The sequence below is a fragment of the Sinohyriopsis cumingii genome, chromosome 9, assembly GCF_028554795.1.
Source record: "Sinohyriopsis cumingii isolate HCF-2022 chromosome 9, ASM2855479v2, whole genome shotgun sequence".
NCBI lineage: Eukaryota > Metazoa > Mollusca > Bivalvia > Unionida > Unionidae > Sinohyriopsis > Sinohyriopsis cumingii.
The window spans coordinates 41,069,286-41,097,161 of NC_142969.1; the positions used below are offsets into that span (position 1 = coordinate 41,069,286).

General features: G+C 34.0%; 1 protein-coding gene across 2 annotated transcripts in view; it reads right to left on the bottom strand.

The window, feature by feature from the left end:
• Window positions 1-26,763, bottom strand: part of LOC149791614 (endoplasmic reticulum membrane sensor NFE2L1-like) — a 49,650-nt gene extending 22,887 nt beyond the window's left edge. Inside the window, exons 1-4 of one of the 2 annotated variants that reach the window (XM_089970172.1) lie at window positions 26,424-26,763; window positions 9,449-9,580; window positions 7,590-7,689; window positions 147-223 (exon numbers count right to left, since the gene is read on the bottom strand). In XM_089970172.1, coding sequence (XP_089826298.1) covers window positions 147-223; window positions 7,590-7,689; window positions 9,449-9,580; window positions 26,424-26,474 — 360 coding nt within the window. In that variant the 5' untranslated portion in view covers window positions 26,475-26,763. Of the gene's footprint in view, window positions 1-146; window positions 224-7,589; window positions 7,690-9,448; window positions 9,581-25,084; window positions 26,082-26,423 lie in introns of those variants that run through there. The other variant, XM_089970171.1, reaches the window with a different exon arrangement.
• Window positions 26,764-27,876: the final 1,113 nt, after the last annotated feature.

Genomic DNA, 27,876 nt, shown 5'->3' on the forward strand with positions numbered 1-27,876 from the left:
ATTCCCTATTCTGTATAGCCATTTCTAGTGGAATAGAATAATATAATCTCCATATTTTCTTCCAAAGCCTGGAAATAACTATTACTGCTGTTTGTATACATCAACTTTTTTGTGATTATATATGATTATCAATGCGAAAGCCCTACCTGCATCTGACCATTTGTCATCAGGTCGGGAGCTGGAGGTGGAGGTGGTACTCGGCGACCAAGTGGTACCCATTCACCTGTGATAAAGGGCAAAGGTATTGAAAATTAATAATAATAATTTACAAGGTTTTTACAAAATGTGGTGCCAGTCATTTTCAGATTGATGGCCATCCACAAAACTTAAACACTTGTGTTGATGTTGTTTTCATTATTGAATTCATCATTGTTATTTATCAGACTTTACTCCTTGAAAAAAATTTTTTGTTAATTTTTTTAAAGGACCCTAGAACTCAAAATTCCTGAGAAAATTGCTTTCCAATTTTCAAACTGTTTATCAAATTTCTTCAGAAATAAATATGATTTATTCTTATTTCTTAAATGGCTCCACCGAGTTCTTGATTTTGGCAGAACTTCAAGTAGACAATTAGGTAACATATACTGTTTTGATATAAAACATTTTGGGATTAAGTTGACATATGTTGAAAACAGGCTCACAAGATGTTTGGAGAGTGAACTGGCAGCATTTATAATGACATAAAAAATGTAGATTATGGGGGACTAATTTCCAACCACAATCTAACAGTCATCATATACAAGATTCCTTTCCACAGATGTACAAATCTTTTCATTTAGTCAATGAAAGATTTATACCAGAAGAAAACATCAGGATGGCCAGAGTAACAAGAACAGAAGATTATATGCACACCCTGTGTTTAATAGTATTTTGTGTACGCACTAGCAGGATATAATTTATCATGGAAATCTTTTACAACCAAACTTCTACAACCTGAACTTTACTAGAGAATAAAACTTATTCTGTAAAATCCATTCTTTCAAAAATCACAATGACATGGAGCATTTACCTGCAAATCAAAAGGCCTCAACGTACACAAACTTTGGTTAAGTTATGTTGTCTGAATTAAAGTTATTCTATATACAGCATGTTTCTTGTTTCTGTCAAAGTGACCATTACCAGCTGACCCCCAAACCAATAGACCTTTGTTTGTTTTTTTTCACCCAGCATGCAAGTTGCCCACAAACACTAGAATAGGCACATGGTCAAGAACTGGAAGGTTTTTAATGCAGAAATAACTTTTCTATATTCAGACATCGATTTATGACTTGTTGACTCCAAAACCGATAAGATCTACCTTATCCCACGTGCCAGCCATCTACAAAGTTTCCTTCTGATATGTGATATAAATCTAATAGTTTCGTTTAACTACTTTTTTCTTATTAGACAGTGTGTCTTGGACATGGAAATTTATAGCATTCTTCTTTGTACCCAAGTGCATGCTATACACAGTGTGTGGTAGATGTATATGGTGAGCAGCTTGAGTTTTGTGACAGATGGATGGCTGGATGACATCATAACATAGTATGTTCCATCTTTTAGTGTATATATTAAAAAATATGTGAAAATTAAAAAAATATTTAAGAAAAATTTTAAACATTAAAGTAAACAAACACAACAAATTAGCTTTTTTTAAATACAAAATATGTTGATATGCTGATTGAGTATTGTAGGAAAATGCTAAAACTGAACAAAAAAAAGTCATGTGGACAAAACAATATTCTCAAGTCAATACAATTATATCACTCAATTATGTCATATTTGATTCATTCAAGCTGAAATCTCAAAATTGTGCTCAAACTTGATAAAGCACCAGCAGATCTGGGTCTATGTTGTTTGTTAGAAGTAATTAGTAGAAACAACACAGATCCTGATTTGCCAGCACAATCTGATGGCAGATTAATGTCTATCAGGTATGTTGTTTGCATTTAACCCAATGTATAAGCGAGTATATACATTTTTTCTATTGTGATCTGGAAAGCACAGCAGTACAGTGGTCGCTCACTGTAAAGCACTTCATTATACAACTGCCCTTCTCATAAAATTGTAATTGGACAAGGGTCCCGCTAAATTGTCTGAATTTTATCTTAATGCTGCTACTTTAATTATTACACTCAATGATAGTCCTTGGCTTAGCCCCAACAATGTTTGCTATTGCACTTGATTTAAATTAGGATAGGCAGCAATGAGAAACAGGCACAGTTGGCTGACCAGAAAGACACATTGTTTTTGCCTTACAAGAAACAGCTATCATGTGATTTCATTAGATACAATTTTTCTTACTAATTAGGCAAATTAATTAAAGATATGGCATTCCAAAACTTGCAGAGTGATATTAACAATTAAAAAAAATGTGTATATTATAACATGAATAAAACTGCATAAGAACCAGAGAAAAAAAAAATATCACATGGATTATCATGCTGTTTATGGACGGTACATGCTAAATTTAGGTGCTCAGTGCATATGCAGAAGAAAAAAGATACAGGTAGGCATATTAGGATTGAGAGAAATAATAGGTCCTGTCAATTATGCACGAAAAATATTTATTTGGTAGATGATGAATTCTGTTTGTTTTTTGTCTGTCCACCTTATCAATTTGGCTTTCCATCTTTGACAATCTTTGACAACTTATACAAAACGCAAATTATATACCTAGTGGTAGTAACACATTTACAATTTTATGCACTGATTATCTATAGGAAAGTATGTACGTATAATTATGCTCAACACCATATTTAATTACCATACACCATGGCATACTCTATATTTACTTGTTGTTTGTAATATGGGACAGTGGCCTAAATTATTTAATCAAGTATTATTATTGAATACTTTATTTGTGTGTTTATGTATTATGATAATAGGGTTTTGTTTGGACATCCCTCACAATAAAGCTCTCTCGTTCATGTTGTCTATATTTGATTTAATTATATCTAATTTAATATATATTTTTTTCAATTTAATTGTTTGTCAGTTTAAAAAAAAATTATTTTTTATTACATGATATTGTAATGTAAATTTATTCACTCTCTATGATATGTTTTTCAGAAAATAGTTTTACCTTGACTGTTAGTGTATAAACACATGGTGTTGATCTAAATCCTGACCTTGTTTCAAAATCTGTAGCATCCACATAAACAAGTTCTATTTTATTTTAAAATTATTGGTTGTTGTTGAGGTCATGATGAGACTTCGGGTTTAAGATGTAAACAATTTTTTATATATTTTTAATTTCTCAGAGAAAAATGATTGCTTTTCGTCAGGGACACACTGGGTAGATGTGATCTTTAACACGTACCTAGTTTCTATAAGCTCTGAGAAGATGATCACGTGACCCCTTGTTTATGTTTTAGTATACGATATAACCTCTGTTTTGGAGAGTTATTCTCAGCAGAAGCTGGGCTGTTAAACTGGAAGTTGTATGTTGTACTGTTTGGAATTATTTCAAATTACTTGGATTCAAAAGGATTAATTCTGTTCTTTTTCTGGAAAATACATGTGCTCATGTGAAATTCTTAACCAAAGACAGCTCTTATAAGAAATTTATTGTGATTTCCAAAACAGGAGTGATAATTCTTGTTTCTACGAGGGAATGTGGATTTCAACACTACAGATTTCACCATAAGTCATCATCTTCCATCTTGATTATTCGTCAGGATTCAAACTTGAAATCAGTAGAACATTTTGTTATTAGGACTACTAAAAGTGTATTCTTGGATTATTCTTGGTTTATTTTGGGATTTGATTCTTAAAACTGTAAGTTCATATTGTTTCATTTTTACAGAATTTTTCCAGGGAAATAAATTATTGTATATTTTCAAAGCTTGCTGTTTTCACTCTTTTTTGTGTTACTGTTTATTTGAGCCTAAACACGTGACATAAGACTCATAACAAGGGTAATCTACATGGTTCCAATAAATAGCATTACACAGCGGATTCGATGTATTTTGTTTCCAATGACCCCCTCTGTCCTAAATAAGCAGTATATCTGCATATTTTATACATTTTATAAATGGATGTGTAAAGAAATTTAAAAATGCGACAGAATAATGCAAAACAATTTAATTTTATTTTAGTCGGTCAAAAATCGATAGTATTAATCCTGCCGAAGGCACAGACCATGTTTTATGATGGCAGGTTCAAACAATATAAGCTATGCTATTGGTGCAAGTTCCAGATGTTCTGGGCATGTTTGAAATGAAAGTAATTGATCAATGTGGAAACACTCCGACTTATAACAATCAAATACACTCATGATCAGCCTTGGTCACTAATCACATTCAAAAAGGTATGATTAACATCCTGCTGATTAAGTCTGGTATCACAAGTTTAAGTTTTAAAGTGTTTTACAAAATGCCCCATCAAATTTGTAAAACAAGGGCAATTAGCTAAGAACTCTGCTATTTGATCCCTGGTTCCAACACATGCCAGAGTATGTCTCTGTCCACTAGCAGATCTTTCTAAATAAGAAAGTTAATGGGCCCTCATGTTGGGTCGATGACATATTTTTCTGCTTCAATAATGCAAAATTGACAGAAGAAATTTGCCATGGCCTGCATGTTGAGTCTGCACCTTAACTTTTGGTAAACTGGTGTAGTACAGATCAAAATCAATTCACACAACAAGTAACATGACTGGCAAGCTGAAAAACTGACTACAAACAAACCTTTAACACTGACGTTAATCTTAGGTGCTGACAAACAAGAATGTACAACTATGCGCATGAACACCAATGTCAATGTTATGTCGAGTTTCAGCTAAGGTGAACTCAACAAAAAACAATCTGCCATTTCAGAAGTTTCAGGGCCATCAAGAAAATGTGACAGAATGTGACAGACTGGTAACTTTTAATATTGCTCTTGCAGCGAACACAAACGTCATATTTTAATTGGTGATATAAGGGACTCAAAAGATTATATTATCACATGGCTACTGAGTTACTAGCTAAAAATATACTCTTAACTTTTCTATATGCAACATGTACAATAACACCTAATGACATCATGAACAATGTCACAGCATCATGTAAGGCAAAGGCATAAGTTATACAAATGTCTTTCAAAGTTGTTTTACTATACTAATCTGTGGTTTCTTCAATAAAAATTGGCAGTATTTATCGCAAGATAGAATCTAACATCTATGCTCATTTTAATTTTTCTTTTACAAATTGAATGACCAAATTTATCCTTTTCTCATCAAGACTCAAGAAAGATGTACAGTGCAACCCCGCTGTAACACAGTTGTTGGGGTCCCGAATGTGTTATAAACTGAACCATGTTATAACCAACCAAGTCAATTAGCTGAAGAATATGATGCATTTACCTAAAATATGGCAGGCAGGGTGGGGTGTGTGTGTGCATGGGTAATAAAAATGGGAGCAAAAATAGGTGCATTTGAATAAATGAAGACAAACATGTCTGAAAAACACTTGTATATTGCAATCCATAATCCATCAAGTACTGTAATTGTATATAATAAATCCATGAATTCGAGTATAGATCAAATGTTATAAACTTCATGTATGACTCACATCCTGTTTGAAAACACAAAAAACACGTATTTATTAAAATGGTAGTCCTCGTTTTGATCTATATCCAATTATCACTTAACAATTCACTACAGTTGCCACAATAGCACATGGCTATAGCTGTTTACATGCTACATGTACATGTACTTAAACTGGCCTAGATTTTGGTCAGTTCGAGATAGTATCACTTTGCCCAGGCTGCCCAGAAGATGAGATTACCGATAGGGAAATGAAAACTTAAACAAATTAAAAAGTTTAAGAAACATCTTTGCTATATACCCCATCTTCAGTTAACTTGATGGCCATATATCTATGGTTTGAAAAGATTGGAAATTTATTTACATTTTATGCCGCCGTTGGTAGCGACCGTTAGCATATTGTTTTATTCCCCTGCAAAAATGAAACTTTCATGACACAATAAATGTGTAGCAGTCACTTTGGAAAATGCAACAGTCTATTAGATTCCAATGCTTTTATTTAAATTTGGTGCTGACTTCCTTCGATGAAAGGTTATTTGTTTTTATTGGAGATTGTAGTTGGCTTAATTTGATAAAGGGTGCATGTGTTATTGAAGTTACCGTTAAAGGACACATCTGGAGGTCCAAACAGATGTCTGTTTCTTACTGTGTTGGCAACATCACATAATTATAGAACACTGATTGAGACTGATTTATTTTCTCATTTGCTTAGTGTCTGTGCAGAACAATCAGTGCTTTAAAGGTGATCAATTTCCTTTAAAGTTTCAGCAAAGCTATTTTTTTTTTTGGGGGGGGGGTACATTTTAAAAACAAAAAGAATTAGCCATCTTTTGGTTGCTAGTAGCAGTTACTTTTCCAGCCTTTCAGAAGTTGGTTGCTTGTAGCTATTCCTGGTAGCATAAGGAAACCAAAAAGTAAATCTCGGGGTGGGGGGTGTTGTTTTGTGGCAGAGTGATGCTATATGCCATGCATGCATCAGAAATTTTATTTTAAAAAAGGGCCAACGGACAACTTATATATACGGGTGTTCTGTTATGTTTTGTTCCAAGAGGGATTACTACAAAAAATACAAGTGTTCTGAAGGATTTAGTTCTGTAAGTGAAAAGAAGAGGAATTTTACTTACCATCCACATTCAGGTCAGTTAAAATATATTAATTACTAGCGAGTAGCAGATAATCTGACACTCTTTCATCCGAAAGATCCATTATGACATAGTGCCTCGTCAAGGGTGATTTCCCCTACCAAAAATGTCATCAAGTAAAAAAATAAAAAATGCAGAGAACTCACAGCATACTGTACTCAGGTTGGATGTCAGAATAAGCGGATATGATATAACAATGCACTGTTAACACAGTTTGTCAATATCAACAATAGATAAACTCCAGTGCATTTTATATCAAGTTTGTGGCTTCCTCTCATGATGCCTCTGAATTTCTTCACTCTAAACCGAAGGTTGTAGATATAAGTTTACAGAGTCAATAAACTCATTTTTTTTTTAAATTGTCAGATGTTAAAATTTGTTTTGTACTTTTAAGAAGAAAAAGAAAAAACTTTCTTTTTGATGAGAAAAATACATGTATATGAAATTGCTTGAGCCAAGCCATGATGGTCTTATATAAGAATCTCTTCCCCAAAAATGATAATAATCTTTTTACATGTTAATTTTCATATTTTTAAGAAAGAAAAAAAATATTCAAGTATGAGAAAAGTACATGTATAAGAAATTTTGGGAGAGATGCTACAATTATGTTATATCTGAATGTGTTATAATGGAGCATGCTAAAGCAGGGTCATACTGTACATTATTCAACTTCTTTGAAATTCATAAACTACATGTGAAATGAGCATTCATGCAATATCCTCTACATATGCTATACTTTTCTTGTGAAATTACACTGGTCCATCCCAGAATTATTCCCCAAAGCTGATGGTTTCTTCAAAGCTTTTCAGTACCCTCCATTTTGAAGGCCAGACAAGTCTGATATCTGAGTGCAGGACAACACACTGGATAACCTATCAGAACATTTTATGCAATCATCAAACAAAAGAAATTCAGAGAAAATCCCCAAGGCAATCTCACCTGTCTCTCCATCTTGTGTAAAATTGTCAGACAGCCATCTTTGCTGCTGTTGCCTTCGCTGTTCATCTTGTTTGGCTTGTGCTAGTTCTAACTCTTTTTGCTGAAAAGGTCAATGAGACAAACTTTTAAAAATGCAGACAAAAAGACTAGATAGTCATACTAAAAATACTGAATACTGGTCTTATATTAGAAGAGCAAAATGGCATAGATAATTACCAACAAATAAACATGATTAAAAAAAGCAAAAAAAACAACAAAAAAATATATACCAGCTTAGAATAGATCATTTACCCCCAATTTCTTATTCAATGATCTTTTATGACCATGAAAACTTAGCAGGAATCCCCTGAAGTTTGCTATTCTACTCCATAACTACTGGCTAGGGAAAACTTTGAATGATAGCATACAGTCCTGACTTTGAGTCTAGGCCTTTTATTTTACATCTGACCAATAACCCAAATGCATTGAGTATTTATGCAGAGTTTTTCTTCATGCTCATACAGTAACATCTGTTTTGTACAAGCTTCCTATGAAATCTGCTGGGCTTGTTATGTATTTAAGTATGCATTTATATATGCTAACCTTTGAACTAAAAAAATCAGTAAACAGGCTGGAGGCTGCCAGAGGGATGGGTGGAACCAGATTCCCCCCATGGCCAAAAATTCTTTTTGGCATTTCGGATGCTGAAAATGTCATTTTCTCAATCCTCTTCATTGCCTTTGCTTATAGGGTAAGTGTTTTTTGGAGCACAAATATTTCCTTAGCTCTGTAACTCCTCCATAGCAAAGGGCTATATCTGTTCTCCCTAATTCTCTAAACGTTTTGGCACAAGTCTTTCCAAACCAAGAACTGCCCTGACATCCAGTAATACATTAGTGTACCTCATCAAGTATTGCACCTTGAGCACAGGATCAAGGATCAAGGGTGTCCTGCAATTTTGTCCTATGTCATTAAAATCTTGGTCATGTACCATTAATCAGATATTCAAACACATTAATGTTTCCACAAGAGTTACCCGAGCACATGATACAATGTTCACTGTAATAAATTTAAATACCTAAGGAAGCTGTAACAGTACAGTGCAGATGAAAATGTGCTGGTGGTAAAACTACCAAAGAAAATAAGATTAACTCATTCTTAAGCTACATTATGTGCTCCAATTTTCTGTTGTCCATCTAAAATGCTGCGTGTCCCCCAAATCAGGAGGGTGGGGGACACTGTAAAGCAAATACAAATAGTGGCTCTTTTATTGTATACTGGGATGGAAAAAAAAATTCCATGAATATGAAAAATGGAAGTCTCATAACTTCCTGAAAAGAAGGATTATGAAGCGATAATGTAACATCTGTTACGAGATTTTGATGAAGATTATCATGGATCTCCCTAACTCCAAAAAGCAGTAGACCAATGCCCCATCTTCCTATACAAAGCAAACTTCGGAATCATTTCAACTGAATCAAAACGGCTGGGGGGTATATGTAGGCATGTATCAATGTAAGTGTTTGATGGTACATCTGCAGTCCTTGCTATATAGTACTGATTAGAAGTCTGGTTCGAAAAGTATAAAAAAAATAGTCCTTGAATATAAAATACACATGGTAAAATAGGTGGATAAATTGATGTATGAATGGGCATGTCAAAATGCATTGTTCAGCTGCTACTGAAGCTGTGGAAACAAACAAGTGTTCCATGAAATCCAATGTCTTCTCACTTGTGACAGTGTATTGGTATCACCACTATATATGACCTGCAAAAACTGTTTATGTTGCTGCTTCCACTGGCATAAACACCAGCAAAGTGTTGCCTGTCTCTCACTGTACTAATGCAGTTAGGACAAAAAGAAAAGAAAATACACTCACCTTTTGTCTTTCTTTGGCGAGTTCTATTTCTCTCTCTCTTTCTAGCTGTCTGCGAAGGTTTACATCAAAAACCTCCTTCCCAACACCCAGATCTATGTCTTGCCTCCATAGAACCTCTATCAGATCCAAATCCTGAAGAGAAATGTTTTTCTTAAAGTATTCAATGCACAAGATTTAGAATCGATTTTATCTCTATGGTGAATGTTTAATTCACCTTCAGAAAATAATGTATCATTCACCATCAGAAAATAATAGTTTAGACAAAAATTACATTCCAGAGATCAATGCATGTGACAAATATAATACAGCAAACGTAGTACTGCTGTAACATTAATTCTGCATAATTCTGTCGCATCTGTTCTGCCAAGATATATTACAAACACCCCCAAAGTCACTGCAGTATGAAAAGTAGGTAAATGTGACTATTAACTACTATGGGATACATCACTCTTGTATATAGATTTGTAGTGAAGTGATATAGTGACAAATTCAAATTTAGATAAAAGAGTAGACTGCAAAGCAAATGACAAATAACTAATCCCCCGCCCAACTCATTTAAACTTTTTAAGTGCATGAGAAGGTTATGGAATTGAATCTACATGGTAAATAGTCAAATGCTAAAAATAAATCTTTATACGCAGGGCCGTCAAAAGTAAAAGGAAAACAGTGTCAAGCTATAAAATAATGTTGCAAGTTTTGCCGCTGTCCCAGCCATATTATCATTTGTTACGAGTGTAATTCTTGCAATGCTTTTCAACATTGTTCATCCATCCATGAAATATTCTTAAGTTGGAATTTAAAACTACACATAATACATATTGGTCAACTTTCTGCTTTTCATAAAATACCAACATTGTATTGTCCGTACTGAATTAAATTTATGCATATATTTTTCTTTCCGTCTAGTTGAAAGAGCTGTGAACAGGTACCCAGATACCTGCCCACTGATATTAACCTAGGTAATAAAACAAGCAACTGGGTACCTGTTTACCGTATACAAGTTTTATAACAGTGCATGTGGCCCACAAGCCCTTGGGTTGTAAAGACAGCACTCACTTTGTTTTCAATCTGAGAATCCACAAATATAATATATGTATTTTTTCAGTGCCAAGTAGAGCTCTGCCTCTTCCAGTAAATGTCTGACCTAAATCTCTTAGCTGTTTTCCCATGTGACAACCTTTGATTGAGCTGCAAGTGACACTTTGTGCTTAAAGACTCAGAAATATGAAAATATCATGATATTTTATTTATCTGTATGATTGCCATCACTTCCTGTCGAACCAGGAATGACTAGGAAAATACTGTCTTTGATCTGTTGTTTTAACTGGAAGAATTTCACTCCTGCTCGTGAATGTCATGTTCTCTTCACACAATCAGGAGACTCTTGATTAAATCGGGAGAGTTGGCATGTCTGCTGATTAAGCAGTTCAAGCCTTAGCATATTTTTCCCTTTAAAAAATCTCAGATGTATCTGTCCATTAAGGCATTAATAATCGTAAAAGAATATTGTTATCAAACAAGTTCTGATGAAGACAATATCATAAATGCAAGAGTTCCTTGATATTTACATATTTACAGAAATTGGAATACCACTCTCTAATTCCAGTCTGACTTGAAAATAACCCTGTGCTGTGAACATCTGCTATATTCAGGACTTCTTGCATGAAAGATAAATACAGACTGCTACAATAACAAACTCCTTTACCACTCCGGTGACCTAGTGGTTGGAGCATCCACCTCAGATGTGGGAGGTCACGGGTTCAAAACCCACCCACCCCAGAGTCATACCAAAAACTTACAAAAATGTTACTAGCAGCTGCCTCGCTAGACGCTCAGCATTAAGAGGTTAGTATTAGGACTGGTCGGCCTGGTGTCAGGTTAATGTGACTGGGTGGGACATAATGCTACATGTTTGCAGGATGATACCCCAGTGCTAGACATCACTATAAACTGCCACACTGAAGACATCATAGCGATACAACTGAAAAATTGTTAAAGCTACGTTTAACATCCAAATCACACACGCACACACAAACTCCTTTCAGAGAAGACACCTTACTTCATGCGAAATTTTACATTGATTACCCTAACTGGCACAATACCAGGTATAGCACCTCAGCACAATATTGGCTATAAGATGAAAATTAATTTAAATATAGAGTTCTAAATCTGTGAAAATGAAGGACTGCACAAACATTTTGGAAGATAGACCCTTCCAAATATATATGTACAGTATGTATGCATGTAGTACAAGATAAAACAGTAACGGTAAACAGGCAAAGATGTGAAATTTCTGTAGAAGTTTTATGAACAGAAAATAAAAGATGATGGTAAAGTAGGTAAAATTCACCAATGATCAAATTATTATATATATCAACCACATTTCCTAAAATAATCCAATATTTTCTTGGGTAACATTATAGCCATAAAGTTCTTCACTAAGTTCACATCAAAATACATCTGTCTCACAGAGTGGAAGCTGACAACACTAGAATGTGTTCCACTGTCAGTGGTGGTAGGATACATACTCTTGTCAAGGCTCACCCTTCAGCACATACAGAATATATGAATCTGGTGTCTGATATGTGATCGGTCCCAGTATCTCCATATCCTTGTGAATTGTTCTCCACGATAGATGTTGATCTCCAATAATTGATTTGTCGTTTTGAATCTTGTTTGTGGAGTTTTATTCTGCTAAGCATAAAGAATATACTGATTTGAAGACTATTTTAAAGTCAGTGTATGGTATCTTCCATTTGGAAATGGGCATCTTACACAGCAGCTTTGGCTGCTTTATCTGTCCTTTCACTTACCCTTAGTACCGATGAGACCAAACAGTCAGAATGGTGAACTATCAAGATATTTATTAATTGTATTTATTAACTGATCAATCTATAAGTAGACTGTCTGTAGACCTTATTATATTTGTTTCAATTTGTAATCTAAGAAATACCAAAAATGTCGACTTGCTCTACAGTATACCACATAAATGACAATATGTATAGTTTCTGGGAAAATTACATGAACTGCTAAATCCGAATACACATATAATCATCACATTATTTTTTTCACCTAAAAGCAGCTTGTCCTCAGAAAATATTTTTGGGGTGATCTGAGAAAACCAAATAAGTATACTCGACTGGTATACCACATTAAAAAATGCTGCAGAGTTTCTGAAGAACTACTATTAGCATCTAAAAATAATCATTATATGTATTAACCTTAAAGCTGCCTGTCCTAAGATTAATAAATTTGTTATCATCTATAATTTCGAACTACAGTGTATTAGTTTTAGATTTATCAGTAGACTACTGGAATGTTGGTATGCTTTTATTTTTAAAGTATATCACATAAAAGACACTGCAAGGTTTCTGAGTAATAACAGACCCTATCTCTCCACAATTCATTTTCTGTGTAAAGATTTTATCTCTTTTCTCTGGTTTGCACCTGCAAAACAGTTGTACTCTACACCTGTATTTGACCTGATGTCCAATATATCAAGTTAAGGCAAGGCAGGAAAAGTGAGTCACTTAATTTCTTCTGTGGCTGAATGAATGGTGACAGTGTATACTGAAACATTGTATTAATTTTTGAGTGCTCTTAAGGTACACCACAGTGGTTGAAAATGTCTGACAGGAACTCTTAAAATTTTATTTCAAAATTCATGACTTTTAAGTTGAAGAGTAAACATCTTCACTAGCAATGTAATCCTTATGTTTGATCATTGCAAGGACAGGCATGGACAATTCTTAACAAATTTGACAATTTCACCAAGATGATTATTATTATTTTGCCCCACACCCATATTAATGTATTCATGTGTTAAGTACATATATTTGATCCATCACAATTTTATTTCTTCTAAGTAGGAAAAGTTTCAGACTTGTAATCCAAGGGTATTGCAGGTTAAATACTGCCCATTACAGCTCAAGTTGGCTGCCTTGGCGTGCCACTGGGAAAGAAACTTGTGGTAGTTGCCAAATTTACCTGCAAGATATAGCCAATGTGTGTAAAGTGCCATTACAGCCAAAAAAAAAATAAAAAAAATCCATATGCAAAATTGGTACTCTACAGATAGAATCTTCTATTTTATACAAACATTTAAACTACCAAAAATAAATTGTCTGCTGCACAGAGAGCTATGTAAAATACTTGTAACCTCTGTTCAGTACGTTTTTCTTTGCAAATGCATACAAGGCAAAAACAAAATGGCTCTTTTCACAAGATATAGTTTAATTCTGTACCTAACTTATGTACCAGTACGGGCTTCCTGCTTCAGTGCACACCCACAAATAATGCTACCTATGTCAAATTTGCCAGTTACGATAAGGATGGGTCTCTATTCTAAAAACTCCTCGTCTCTGTGTGACTCTTGTGTTCTTGATATTCAAGCTTTTTTGTAGTACCAAGCTCTTTTCAAACAGCGGACAATGAGCTACTGTCAAGCCTGAATGCTCTATTCCAACAAAGTGTTCTGTGTATGATATATGTAATGTAATTAACATGTAACTTGTCTAGGCAATGTGGGATTTAAAGAGAGGGGACCATATTAACAAACAGCCATATCAATAAAAAAAAAAGTGTGCACTGGTAAATGGAAAACTAAAATGATGCAGACGTGTGTGGGGGAATGGCACTAACATAATATGACTATACAGGTAGATGAAAAGGCCAAGATCCACCTGTTTTCAAAATTGCCTTTCCCAAAAGACTCCTCCCCACCCCCTTATCAGTATTTTCTGTCCAATAAAGTCCTAAAATTTATAACCTGGGCTGCTCCCAAGTCTTGTCAGGAGCAGTTTGGCTTGCAATGATTTCAGACCGTTGCATAGAACACACTTGTTCAGTTTTATGCACTGAGCTTTATAAGGTTTTCATTTTAGGGTTTGGCCAGTGCCTAAATATGTGCCTTTTTATGACTGGTAAGTTCTGAAAGACAGACACCCACCCACCCATTTTGGTTTCTCATATCCAGCCATCTCTCTGGCTTTTCCTGCACTCCAAGTCATTAGAATTTAAGTTTGCTATATAACAAACAATAATTTTTGGTAAGAGTGGGGCAGTTGGGAATTCTGTGAAGACTTCAATTCTCAAAATCATGTAGAGGTCTGCCCTGACAGCTTTTGAGATGTTTAAGAATTAAATGAAGAATTTTAAATTTTACAGCTAAAAATAACACAAAGGCTATTTTGAAACTCACATCTTACAGACTATTCTGAAACTCAATCTTACAGACTATTCTAAACTCACATCTTACAGACTATTTTGAAACTCACATCATACAATTCTGAAACTCATGTCTTACAGACTATTCTGAAACTCAATCTTACAGACTATTTTGAAACTCACATCTTACAGACTATTTTGAAACTCACATCTTACAGACCATTTTGAAACTCAATCTTACAGACTATTTTGAAACTCACATCTTACAGACTATTCTGAAACTCACATCTTACAGACTATTCTGAAACTCAATCTTACAGACTATTCTGAAACTCACATCTTACAGACTATTTTGAAACTCACATCTTACAGACTATTTTGAAACTCACATCCGCATGCATATTTCTTGATTGTTTGAATGATCACTGCAAAGACTTTGGCAATACACAAATTTCATATTCTATAATTAGCCCAAATAATTCAGGTAAATGAATGTACAAGTTCCAGGGAGCTTTGGTAGCTCAGTTGTTTGAGATTCAAACTTGTAATCCATGGTTCAGCTGCTTAGATGCATCCTTGTGAAATGTACTTGTGGCTATGCATCAGTTTTCAAAATATGTTAAATGCTATGAACATGTCATCTGCACGTTTAGTCTTAAAGTTCTTACAGTTAATACTTTCAAATTCTGCTAGTTTTTTCAGCTCTTATAATTACTAATAAGCCAAAATAAAATCCTCTCTATAAGCAGCTTATGGTTTTCTTGTATTTTAAGTCAGAATTATTCTGCATCCATTCAAATCCAGCTTAAAAATGCCTAAAATTTAGCTGAAACTCAGTATTTTTGTCCTGTTCCGGTTCTGACAAATTTTCCTCAGTAACACCTGCGCTCATATGGAAATTTGTGTACCTGAATTTGCCTTTGTACTAATCTGAAAAGATCATATTGTTTTAACCTCACCTTAAACACATTTAGTTTTTAAACCTGAACAGTCACTCGGTGCATAGAGTTTCACGTTTGAACCCTGTGGTAACCATACTGGGGTAAATATCTGCAGCTTCTGGTACATATACTATATGGGTAAACCAATATAATTTAAGCCAACATACATGTAAGCATTCCCGGGTTCTTCTTTTCATGAACAAATGACCCTATTGTTCCTACGTCGTTATTCACTTTTTATTCAGAAATTCGCCCCAGTGCTAAAATAATGAACTGAGGAGTGTAACCTTGTCTCATATTTCTTTTGCATTATGTAGCCAATAATGTATTAAAAGTACCATGAAAAAAGAACCAATATACTTCAGTTTCACAAGTAAAAGTACAGTTTAAAAGATTCCCCCCCCCCCCCCCCCGTGAGACTTGTGTGAACTCGATTAACTTAAGGAACTGGATGGTGATACTTTAACCAGAGGAAATCTTATCCTTTCTGAGGGAATGTGGATTATATATTGATATGATATATACAAATTTATTCTATATACTTTAAGGAATTTAGAGTTTTACCTATATCTTCTATTTTATAAACATTTTACAGAATGTTAATGTTTACGTTTTTTTTCTCTAAATTTGTCATACTACATGTTTATGCTTATTATGGAAGTGCTTATCCTCCAAAGATTTTATATGGTTCTTGATATAAACAATTTTATAAGTTAACATTTAAAGTGTCCCTTATTACCTCTTTTTGTGTAGATGTCTGTTAAATACATATATATATATATATATATATATATATATATATATATATATATATATATATATATATACACATACATGTACTCTATTTACTTATCTTGGAGGTACCTGTATGTATCTGTATGTAACAGTGATGAATACATATGATAGGCATAAATCTGGGTTGACCTGCTTTTTGCAATGTGTGACACCTGGATCTGACAGTAGTAACTTAAAGCTACACCAGAAAAAAAATGAATGCCCTGTTTAAATTATGATGGCCAGATTCTGTACTGTAACAAAAAAAAAAAAACCTCACACACACATTTAAGAAAGTGAAACAGTTTCAAGTTTGGACCCTGATAAAACGGATAAAACCACTGTTATAATGAAGCTTATCAAATGAAGTTCATGTGAACAAGTAAATGTCATATAGAACACTTAAGATACTGTGCCCAAAATCAATGAATGACTCATGGCACAAAGTCTAGGGAAAATACTTAATTCCCATGTTTATCTTTGCCAGCAGGTAGGACAGCAATCTGATGCATAACAACAAGAAAATGAACTGCATTAATGTGTCTAGTTCTCCCAATCTAAATCTATATCCAACTGTCCTTTTACTAATGTCCCCAAACATTGTACACTGATTCTGAACTGGGTTAAACTTCAAATTAAAACAAAACTTTACATGCCATCAATGATTTTGGCAAAAAAATATCCCTTTTAGAAAAAACAAATTAGAGGAGATTGGTGCAAAAACTCTAAATTTATTGAACCATCACAGAAAATTTGAAGATCTACTGCACAATTCTTTTTTTTTAAGAAGAAACAAAAAAGCATCTCTGGGTGTACTGTAGAAATTACACCGAGTTTTATGGGAGTTTTAAAGAGAAAAAAATCAACATCAATTCACAAATGAGTGTCCCAGAACAGACATGTTTCATTTAGTCATATTGTACACAATATATGCAAAATTTTATCATGCTTTATATATTTAAATTGGAAGACTTGTGCAGACGACATTTAAACTCATAAACTCTTATGCAATTCTGCATTTTCTGTAATTGTGGAGTTTTGCTTGCATTCTATTGGTATACACATATCAAAATGTACTTTAAGGTTTTTCAGAATTATTTAATCATGAGTATATAAGAAAACATTTCTCTTACACACAGCAACAATTCCACACACTGGTATAATAAAGTTTCTGACAAAATTGATCAAAGACAGAAAAATCACTTTAGTCCAAAGTGCGAGATAAGCATATATGTTTGCATTTTTCCCCACACAATCCGTTGACTAAAAATGAATTTAAAAAATACTTCAATCCAATCAAATTATGCTGAACAATTTAATTTTAAGCACTGCCAGCACATTGCTTATGCCATAGGCACAGTCCAGGTTTATGATGGCACCTGGGATGATTCCAACAATACAACTTTGGCACACCCAATTCTTATAATCTGAACAGTTTTTAAATTAAAAAACAAATACTTCTGCAAATTTTACTTCCTCACTCCTTTAATTTTTCTTGCATTTTTTAAATATTTCCTTTATAGCTGATTACAAAATTAATATTATATGGGTCAGTGTATCCTGTAAACCCAAATTTGCGACACGAGTTTGTTCTTGTTGTATAGACAAGTCAGTTTTGTTGTTGATGTTGCTGCCATGTTTTTTGGTAAATAAAAACCTAGAACAAGTACTTAATATGAAAGTGAGGATCTAAGACCAACAAATGTATCTGTTTATTCATCTACCATAATAATAATTTAGGATCCATTATATTAATTCTATGTTATTTAAAGGTGTTACTGAAATATAAGTGCTCATCAATCATACAGAACCTTCAGTTAGTTTCACACCAAATTAAAGTTTCGCCATGTTCTAATGAATAGGTACCTTGTGCTGCATATTTACCATGCAAACCAAAGTCAACATAGTAAACAACACAAAAATAAAAACTATAATTCCTTTTCAATTACAAAAAATCCATAAAATGTAAAACATGATTCAGCTGAAGTTGATTAGACATCAATATGTTGAAAAAGTCATTTAGTATTTCACTTTAAACCACAGGATTCCTGGCAAAACATGTTAGATAAATATTGAGCCCTGTGTTCAATTTAGGCAACTCAAAGCACAAAATGTGTACATCAGTCATTACCAGTATGCAGTGTTGTTTCAATTTTTGATCATAATCGAAAATCAGTTAGTTAAGTGAACCAATAAAATAAACAATTGTAAAACACCAAAATTGATTGTGCAGAAAGGGAGACTACTCTGAAGCTTCAGCACAGACTAGTTCCTTCCCCCATGTTGTGTCTGGGAAGAATACTGAGGGTTCCAAATGACATTTTAAAAAGTTGCTAGATCCGATATACATGTCATGAATCAAAATGGTCAAACCATAATATACCCACAGCCTGGTAGAAAAACTTACTGTCATGTTTGGAGTTACTTTGAATTTTACAAAGCAAAGGAGAGGCCACCAAGAAGCATTTAGATATCACATGACAAAGGTAATATGCAAACTCTGCAGTAAGAAGTATGCAAACGAATGTAGGTCCAGTTATTTTCATTTAAATCGATGACAAGAAACAATTTATATTTTTACAATTTTTGGTAAACACATACTCCAGTATGTACTTTCAAAAAGATCAGTATCCTAATTTGTTTCTTATTTTTAACTGCATGGAAAAGACAAAGGTTAGTAAAATTCTTGTGTAAATGGTAAACTATAGGACTTAAGATCCATTAGAGTCAAACTAAATTTATTCCCTTCATAACTTACAAGTATAAAACCATACCATACTTTGTAGTGCAAACTTTCATAATTTGGACAAATATAGTTATGAGTACATGATCTTGCTGTTAAATTTTTGTTAATAAATTTAAATAATTTTTGATGATATGTTTCAGTTAAAATGTAAAATTCTGTGATTATAGCATTAGTAAATAATTACAAACAAGGAAAAACATGCCCTTCTATACTTCAAATGAATAAAAGGTGTTTTGGGGGTATTGCAGGTTCTTCAGTTAGATAAAACTGATCAGCCTAGAAAATATGTCATATTTTTATTACCTAGGTTAAAGTATACATGTCTTTAAAAAAGATTACTCCTGTACATTTATTAACATTCTGAACTCACAAGCAATGTTGTAACTATAACAAAAATTAAAATTTACTCTTTGTAACTGATTATAATCGATTAACAGTTGGTATAGCGGAACCAATTATCAGATAGTTCTGACCAATTCCCATCACTAAGAGCATGTATTATGCTCTAAACAGCCAGTGGAAAAAAATGTTCTAAGGAAGGAAGGAATTCGTATCAAACACTATGAAAATGGAGGAGCTGACTGCTTGCTTGTGAACTCTTCAACAATGCACAAACCAATGGAGAATCGGGGTTCTTTATTAGGCCAAAAATGCACACACATAAGAAATAACAGGCTTTTCTATAACTGAAATCACTTCCTGTATGAAAAAGTGTAAAATTCCGATTAGGATCCAGTAATATGTTTTTGATTTGGATGGAATGCGAGAAAAATTCAGACAAGCAAAATGTTTTAATTTTCAACTAAAAAATTCCCCAATAAAAATTATGCATCCACTAAGCAGCCTTAATTATTATATTAGAATCATCCCTGTGATGCATTCAGTAAATATAATCTATGCTATGATAACATGAACCAGATGTTTGATACACACTTGAAATTACAGTAGTGTTCCAGCAAGTAATTTCTCTCATACAAACGATCACCAGGGGCACTTTTGATGAAATGGGTTCATTTTATTGAAAGTCGTGTCAGTGCATTTTTTGCAATACTTTTTTTAAAAACAAAATAAAATTAATATTTTTGGAAAGAGAAAGACGCAGTGTATATAAATAAAACCTCCATATGTTACTTTCTTAACTGTCAGTATTGCTTCATTGAACCCAAAATTTCATTTAACACAGTAACAAAGACAAGTAACTGGACTGTGATGATGGGAGTCTACTGTGAGCAAGTTATATTTCAGTGTTTCCACTAAAAAGCTGAGACATGTATTACTTTTCAAGGTAGTTATATCCAATCAATCAGTAACAGAGACACATCACCACTGAAAATGTCAAAAACCCAATGCCTGGCACCACCCATCTGACCTAAAATTATCTGCAGAGTTTATGGATTCAGATATTGTCATTTTTCTAATGCAGGGAAAAAGATCCAAGAGACAACAGTAAAGGGGCAGTCACACTACCAGTAAATGGCAAATTTTCTAGCCTTGTATGGAAATCATTGGATTGAATTGTAGCCTTCCATACTGCCAACTTGTACTTTTGATTTGCTTAGCAACAGTTGTGATAGGGGTGGGATACTCTTAGTGTCAAATTCCTTGGGTACTATTACAGTTATTTCACAAGTTAGACATAAATGGGTGCAGAATAAATCTGACTTTAAACTACAATAAAACCATCAACTAAATAGAGAATATAATTTTGCACAAGAGATATAAATGATCTCACTATTGAGCAGTATGACCAAAAAGATTTAACAATATGCGGATAGGTTCTGAGAACTGCATCACTTTCACTCACTTTTATATGACCAGTGGACATTGATTATAAACAGGGCCAGTAATCTAAAATTAAGACAAAGCAAACATATACATACCTGTTTAGGCCAATTCCTAATGGAAAACATTCCATGTAGTTAAAATTATACTACAAGTTTATAATTCTTATATTTATGATACGTCTTAAAAATTTGCTGAAGTCGTTGAGTTCGAATCCCCGCTGGGTCATACCAAAGACATCAAAATGGTACTGGCAGCTGCCTCGCTAGGTGCTCAGCATTAACAGGTTAGTGTTAGGACTGGTCAGCCTGGTGTCAGGATAATGTGACCTGGTAGGATATCACGCTACATGTATGCAGCATGATGCCTCAGTGCTGGACATCACTATAAACTACTATACTGACATCATAGTGATATGACTGAAGATTTTTTAAAGCTTTGTTCAAAATCCAAATCACACACATACAAATTTGCTAATAATAGATTATATTAATGAAATTAAAACAATGACCACTATTTTATTGTGCAACATAAATTGTAATTTTTACTATGTCTAAACAAAAAGCTCTTCAGTTTGGGCTTAAAAAAAAACATTTTAGGTCATTCTTGCTCTATGTGCAAATTAATATTGTAATCTGCTATTATAAGAATAACTTTACATTTTAAGCATAAATTTGTCATAAATTTACTATCCAATCTTCAAGCAACCAATATTGGAGTCATAAAGAAAAGGTAGTAGTCACATCAGATTCAAGTCACCACAACAAGTATGCAGTCCATGACTGAACCCTGGTCATGATAGTGCATATATAAATACAAAATTTGGGTAAAAACTTGTGAAACCATCTTATAAAGTTATAATGGATTTCATTACCATAGAATTTGATTTACTTGAAATAAACCAAACTCTAACAATACAACAGAATTTAATCAATGATAATCCATGACCATAGCTACATTACATGAGCTACAACAGTATAGAAGTAAATTTATTTTGGACCACAGCATTACAAGTATTCATCACTGCTGACAAATTTGGAAGGAATGAAAACAATCCACACAAATATACTCTAATAAGCCTATGTATATACTGCAGCACTAGAAAGTAAATAGCAGAACAAACATACTGGTAATTTTTTATATCAATGCACAACTGGTTTCTCTCCAAATCTGAAAAAGTGTGCCAATTAAGACTACTGAGCAAGTGCAGAAAGCTCTCTAACATTCTAGCTTTAAAATACATAGAACTTACTGTCATACTACCAAAGGCTAAGCAAAATAAAATGGGTTCTAACAAATACAAATCCATGTAATAATTTTTAAACATGTAACTGAGATTAAATCAATGTACATGTATGCTGTTACCAGTCTTGACCCGTTAGTGAAAGATGATGACATTTTCTGCCTCAAAACAGCCAGTGCCCCCTAAATAAAACAGATCAAAGTCCTATATCTTGGTCATTACACAGCAACAAAGTATATAGAATATTTCTTTTGCTGTACATCCAACATGCAACACTGAACAGAATCATGCAAGAGTGTTACTTTATCAAGTTGCACAATGTGGCGACTCATGAGGGCCTGACTCGAAAAACTTTCAAGGGCAATGACCTGATGATACCATATTTCTGTACAAAGCAAGGATCTGGGATCTAGTGCAACAGCTATATGTCCACAAGAAACCTAACATTATCATGGGAAGAAAAAAAAACTTTGCATCTAAGATCCTAGTTTTGTTACATCTATGTGTGTGATTTAGTCTAGGGCTAGAAACCTTTAAAGGCGTGCAGAAGTACTTGCCAAAAAACGGGTCAGTAAAATCGGCTTTCATTTTTGGGAAATGGACTTGTAATGACAATGACACTAATGCTAATAAAAAGCAAAAATTAGTTGAAATTGAGAGCACAGTGTCAAATGAAGACAACAAAGAGCTCAAGTTTGGAGTGTACATTTAATGCTGACCTTGTCACAATTCTGATGAAGGATGTTGAAATAAATGGCAGCAGAACTATGAACATGAGAACTAGAGACTATTAAAAGCAATCTATGTGGTGTAGAACTGCTGGAAATCAAAATTCTTTCACTCGAAATTTGCTAACTTTCAGCTATCACCCTTGAATTTAATCCATATCATTTAATTGTTGTCGAGGGTTACAGTGCTATGCAAACTATGTAAACAAAACTGCATATTGTTCAGAAAATTTCAGAAATAGTATGAGAAATGATAACTGCAAAGCAACAATGTTACATAAAAATTAAACTGAATAAATTAAGCACAATAATGGATGAGCCTCTTGCACTTGTATACACTGATAATCAGAATGCCATACACATTTTAAAGTCACGGAACTAATTGAACAATAAAATAAACTGAGCTTCGACATAGACAAGTGTTTCACTAAATAAATGTTGCTCATTTTTTAATAAAGGAATCTTATTTGCTGATGTATCAACAGTTGGTCTAGTTCCACACTTTGTAGCTCCACACTCACTCAGTTACCACATACCAAGCAGGGAAACAAATTGATCAATGATAACAAAAAGCAGTTACATAACATGCAAATGTTTTCATGTACACATAAAGGCTGTTGAAACCAGTTGGAATAATGTTAACAATGTTTCTGATGCTGGACATCTTGAAAAAAATGTAATTTATACAGAATAATGAATAACTTCATTATAAAAAGTGCTTTATTGACAATTATTCTCAACGTGATTTTAAAACAAGTATTCAGCCCATCCCCCCCCCCCAGTTTTCTCTATGTCTAGCCATAGGATCACATTTTTTTTGGGAGGTCCTTTGGTATCCTGCGCCCTTGCTTACAGTGTGGTCTATGTTTCTGAAATCTGTCGTGTGCGAGTTATCAAGGGACAGTTATATTGTGTACAGTTAGGACTAACTATCTGATAAAATTGTTGAATGAGTTTAATAAGGGCAATCTTAGGGGCCAACCTAAGTAATTTGATGGGATGCTAGAAAAACCGCTGGTTAACTGGATTATTTTTTTTTAGCCATGGGGAAAATATGTGCTAGGGTTGGTAATGATAAACTGGGTTGGTCGGCTGACCAGAAAGTCATTTGTTTTTACTGACCTAATGGTATTTAACGCTTTGGCATATTAAGCACTATAGTATCAGGCTACCTCCAGGGTTTTCAAGAGACATGTACCCTCGGGTTTTGATGCATGGAATTTAAAAATTACCCATTTTTAACACGCAGAAGACTTGTGTGCTCCTTTTTATGCATGCAGATTTGGGCTGGAACATCAATCTTAATTACCCTTGATTCACATCCAGCTTAGTTTCTTACTAAGAGTATGCTGTCCATAACAAATTTACTGTATATAGCCATGCATGGAGGACTGACAGATAATGGTAAACGTTTATGTTTGGTGACCTTTAGAATTTCCAGTCCACTTATTTTAGTATCCTATCAGGTAATGCTTTGAAGGCTGTGTTAGGGAGATTTACTGTGGGTAACAATCATTTCCAAATGATGCATGTCATCACTTTAGGAAATCTGAAAGTTGTGATTTGATTGGTGAACCACAAGGTTAGCAGAACGTGTGTGTGTGTGATTTGGATTTTTAATGTAGCTTTAAAAAAATTTCAGTCCTATCACTACGATGTCTGCGGTGTGGCAGTTTATAGTGATGTCTAGCACTGAGGCATCATGCCGCAGACATGTAGCATGATGTCCCAACTAAGTAACATTATCCTGACACCAGGCCAACCATTCCTAGCACTAACCTCTTACTGCTGAGTGCCAAATGAGGCAGCTGTTAGTACCAATTTTATGTCTTTGGTATGACTTGGCCAGGGGTTTGAACCTGCGACCTCATCAGCAGAACATGCCCATCAGATCTCTACATTGGACTGTGGAGAATTGATTTTAATAGAATACTTCAGTTCCATGAAGATCAATGCACAGAAATTTCTCTGAGGAAGATTGGGAAACAGCATGTACATATCAGTGCACATAAACAGAGAAAACAATAAATTGTCAAAGAAAATTGCCAAGACAGAAAATTCAGATATTAGTGGATTCTGTGGTTTTCAATCCTGCAGTTGTCTCAGCCCTGCTTCAAAGTGAATTAAAAAGTTCCAAAACTACATGAAGTATTCAAAGCGTTAGTTCAAGAGGTTGGTAAAAAAATCCATCTGTACATGTATATAAATACAGTACAAATATTCACTTTTTATATATAACTTATAAGCTATAGATACCTCTGTTGTTGGGTTACTACCCAGCTCTGCAGGTGCTGAAAGCTCAAGAAGGCTCTCTGAATTAGTCAGATTTTCCACGGTTGCATTTTCAGTGGAAGAGTTACTGATGATGGCACTATTAACAGTCGGATTCGACACAGTCTGTGAAGGTTCAACATGATTCCCACCAACACCTTGACTACTGCTTTCTGCATCAGCACCAGTATTAAGATGAAATGATGATCCACCCACAATCAAAAATGTTGTGATGTCCGTCTCTGGACGTAGATATTGTGACAGATGTCTAATAGATCTTAAGTCCCGTAAAATATGTGAGGCCGACAAGTCTATATCAATATTTTTTCTATAAATTTCTTGTTCAGGATTGTAGGGGTTTATTAAATTATGGAAATTACTTTGTGTTATTGCTGCCGTCTGTCCAAGAATAATTTCCTGCACTTCTGGGTAATTCACATAGTTGTCATTTAAATTGTTAATGTCAATCCTCAACAAACTCAAAACTATTGCAATCTGAACAAGTCCGTCGAAAAAGTACTGCTTGATCATTTCTGTTGGGGTTAAAATTCAGAACTTCTGTGTTTTTCAAGTTTTAAACCAGCTTTTCGCTATTCAATAATCTTACTTTTGTCTAAGAACAACATCCCGTTCTATATGGTAGTCCTTGTTCACTGAATAAAATATTGCAACAATAACGCAGACAATATATCATTTACGCATCAGTTTCAAAACGTTTTTTGTTACGAATTACGTCCCCTAACATGAAAATCTTCACATAAATAGCAACAACATGGTTCTTGCTATATTACCGCTTACATTCGAAATTAAAGACTTAAGCTATCGAAACAAGCCCTACTGGGCTTTCATTTATAGTCCAAGTTATTCCATGGTTTGTTCTTTAACAATTCTCTACAAAAATATAAATATTTCCATCAAAATTCTAGATAATTCTGAGTAAATTTAATCTCTTGTTTTGTTCCTCCTGTGAATCAGCGCTATTGAAAATGACGTCAGCAACACATGCGCTCTTTTAATGTGGAAGTATCCTTTACTTCCGGTGATAAATTGGTCCATGGTGACCTATATTCCTTTTCACACATGACAGGCCACCGTCTTACTACTGAACAAGTCTAATGCCCTTGATTAGTTGATTGACTGACTGATCTCCTCAGCTGTAATTGATTCATAAATAGACGTGCCCTTACAAGTTGACGATGTCATTTAAAAATGACTACAGCAGTAAACAACACTCTAAAAATATGCATTATGATAAAGCGTTACTTAACTAATAATCAGCTGTAAGTACAATTTAAAGAATAAATAAAAAATATATAAAACTTACCTGTTTAACAGACTGATTACGCGGCAGAACAATATTCTCTAATTCCATCATTTTGAATTTGTTAATCCAAATCCTACACCGAAGAGTGACACCGTTTCCCTACATTTAATGACAGGGGTGCTCCCTAGACTTTTTTTCACGTTCGCGCGATTTAACAGAAATACACAACTCTCTTGTAAATTCCAGCTGGTAAAGAACGTTCACGATCGAAGAATTATTCTCTCTGTTTATAAAATCGACACAAAACAACGTAAGATTTTCGATCAAATACACAATTCAAAACACAAATACATCCAAGCCCTATGATCCGTAGGAAGACACTAACGTAACTGTTATAGCTTGATGTGTTAACTATGAACGAATAGGTCACCGATACACGAATGCTATTGGATCATTTTTATGTCACGTGAAGTGCGCCTCTGTGTATACTCAGTATACACCTTTGCGTTTTTCTGACAGCTTTACCTGGACGGCGTTATTATATCAAGGCGAATTGCAACAAGGTGCGTAACATGCTGTTATGTGCTGCATCTAGGGTGGGCAGTCAATACACCACTGTATGCATGATAATAACTTTAGTTAATGATCATCTACCATGTACGTAACTTTAATTTACAATGGCTGGCAAAAACCGGAATTTTGTTCGTTGAAAAGTCTGGGAAAGCAGGAATACTGAATCAAGTTTAATTTTTTTATTTATTATTTATTTATTCATAATCTTGATAGTTTAAATAGATTGTTAATTGTCAGTCTTTCACATTATAGAGTGCAAGAATTTCCCCCTCCCACTAGTAAAAACTTTAGGCAAATAAAATATTTGTAAGTCATAAATATTGATTTTATTTTAGTTAACTCGAATTAAGAAATATTTTGTTTATTTTAGTTAAATCGAATCAAGAAACACTGCTGATGAGATTCCTAAACTGTACAGAGCAAATGTAGGTCAGCTGTTTTCTTTTTAAAAATCGAAACTCATTTGTGCTATCTTAGGGAGTGGAAATTTGAATTTATTAAGCACTTAAGGAACTTAAAAAAAGGAAAATTTAAAATACTATTTACGTCCACTGCATAAAATTGAAGCCTAATTTTGTAAACCTATCGATAAAAATTACATGGAGAAAAAGCACTGCAGTATTGTAATCGTTTTATTTATTAAATAAAAACTTGCTCGTGGCCATGATCATTATGTTCTCTCTCTCTCTCTCTCTCTCTCTCTCTCTCTCTCGTTTATTTGTCAGTAGAAACAACAAAGCGGTAAGGAGCTGTTCTTGAATCAGAACAGGACTATAGTGCTGTTTTCTTCGAAAGTAACAACACACATATTTCAAAACAAATCATCGATAATGTCATTGTCATAGTCGCCGACGCCGCGCTGTCATAGAGATAATTAGATGATGTCATCCTCCTGTTCCTTTTAGTACAGCTTGATATGGAGAGAGAGAGAGAGAGAGAG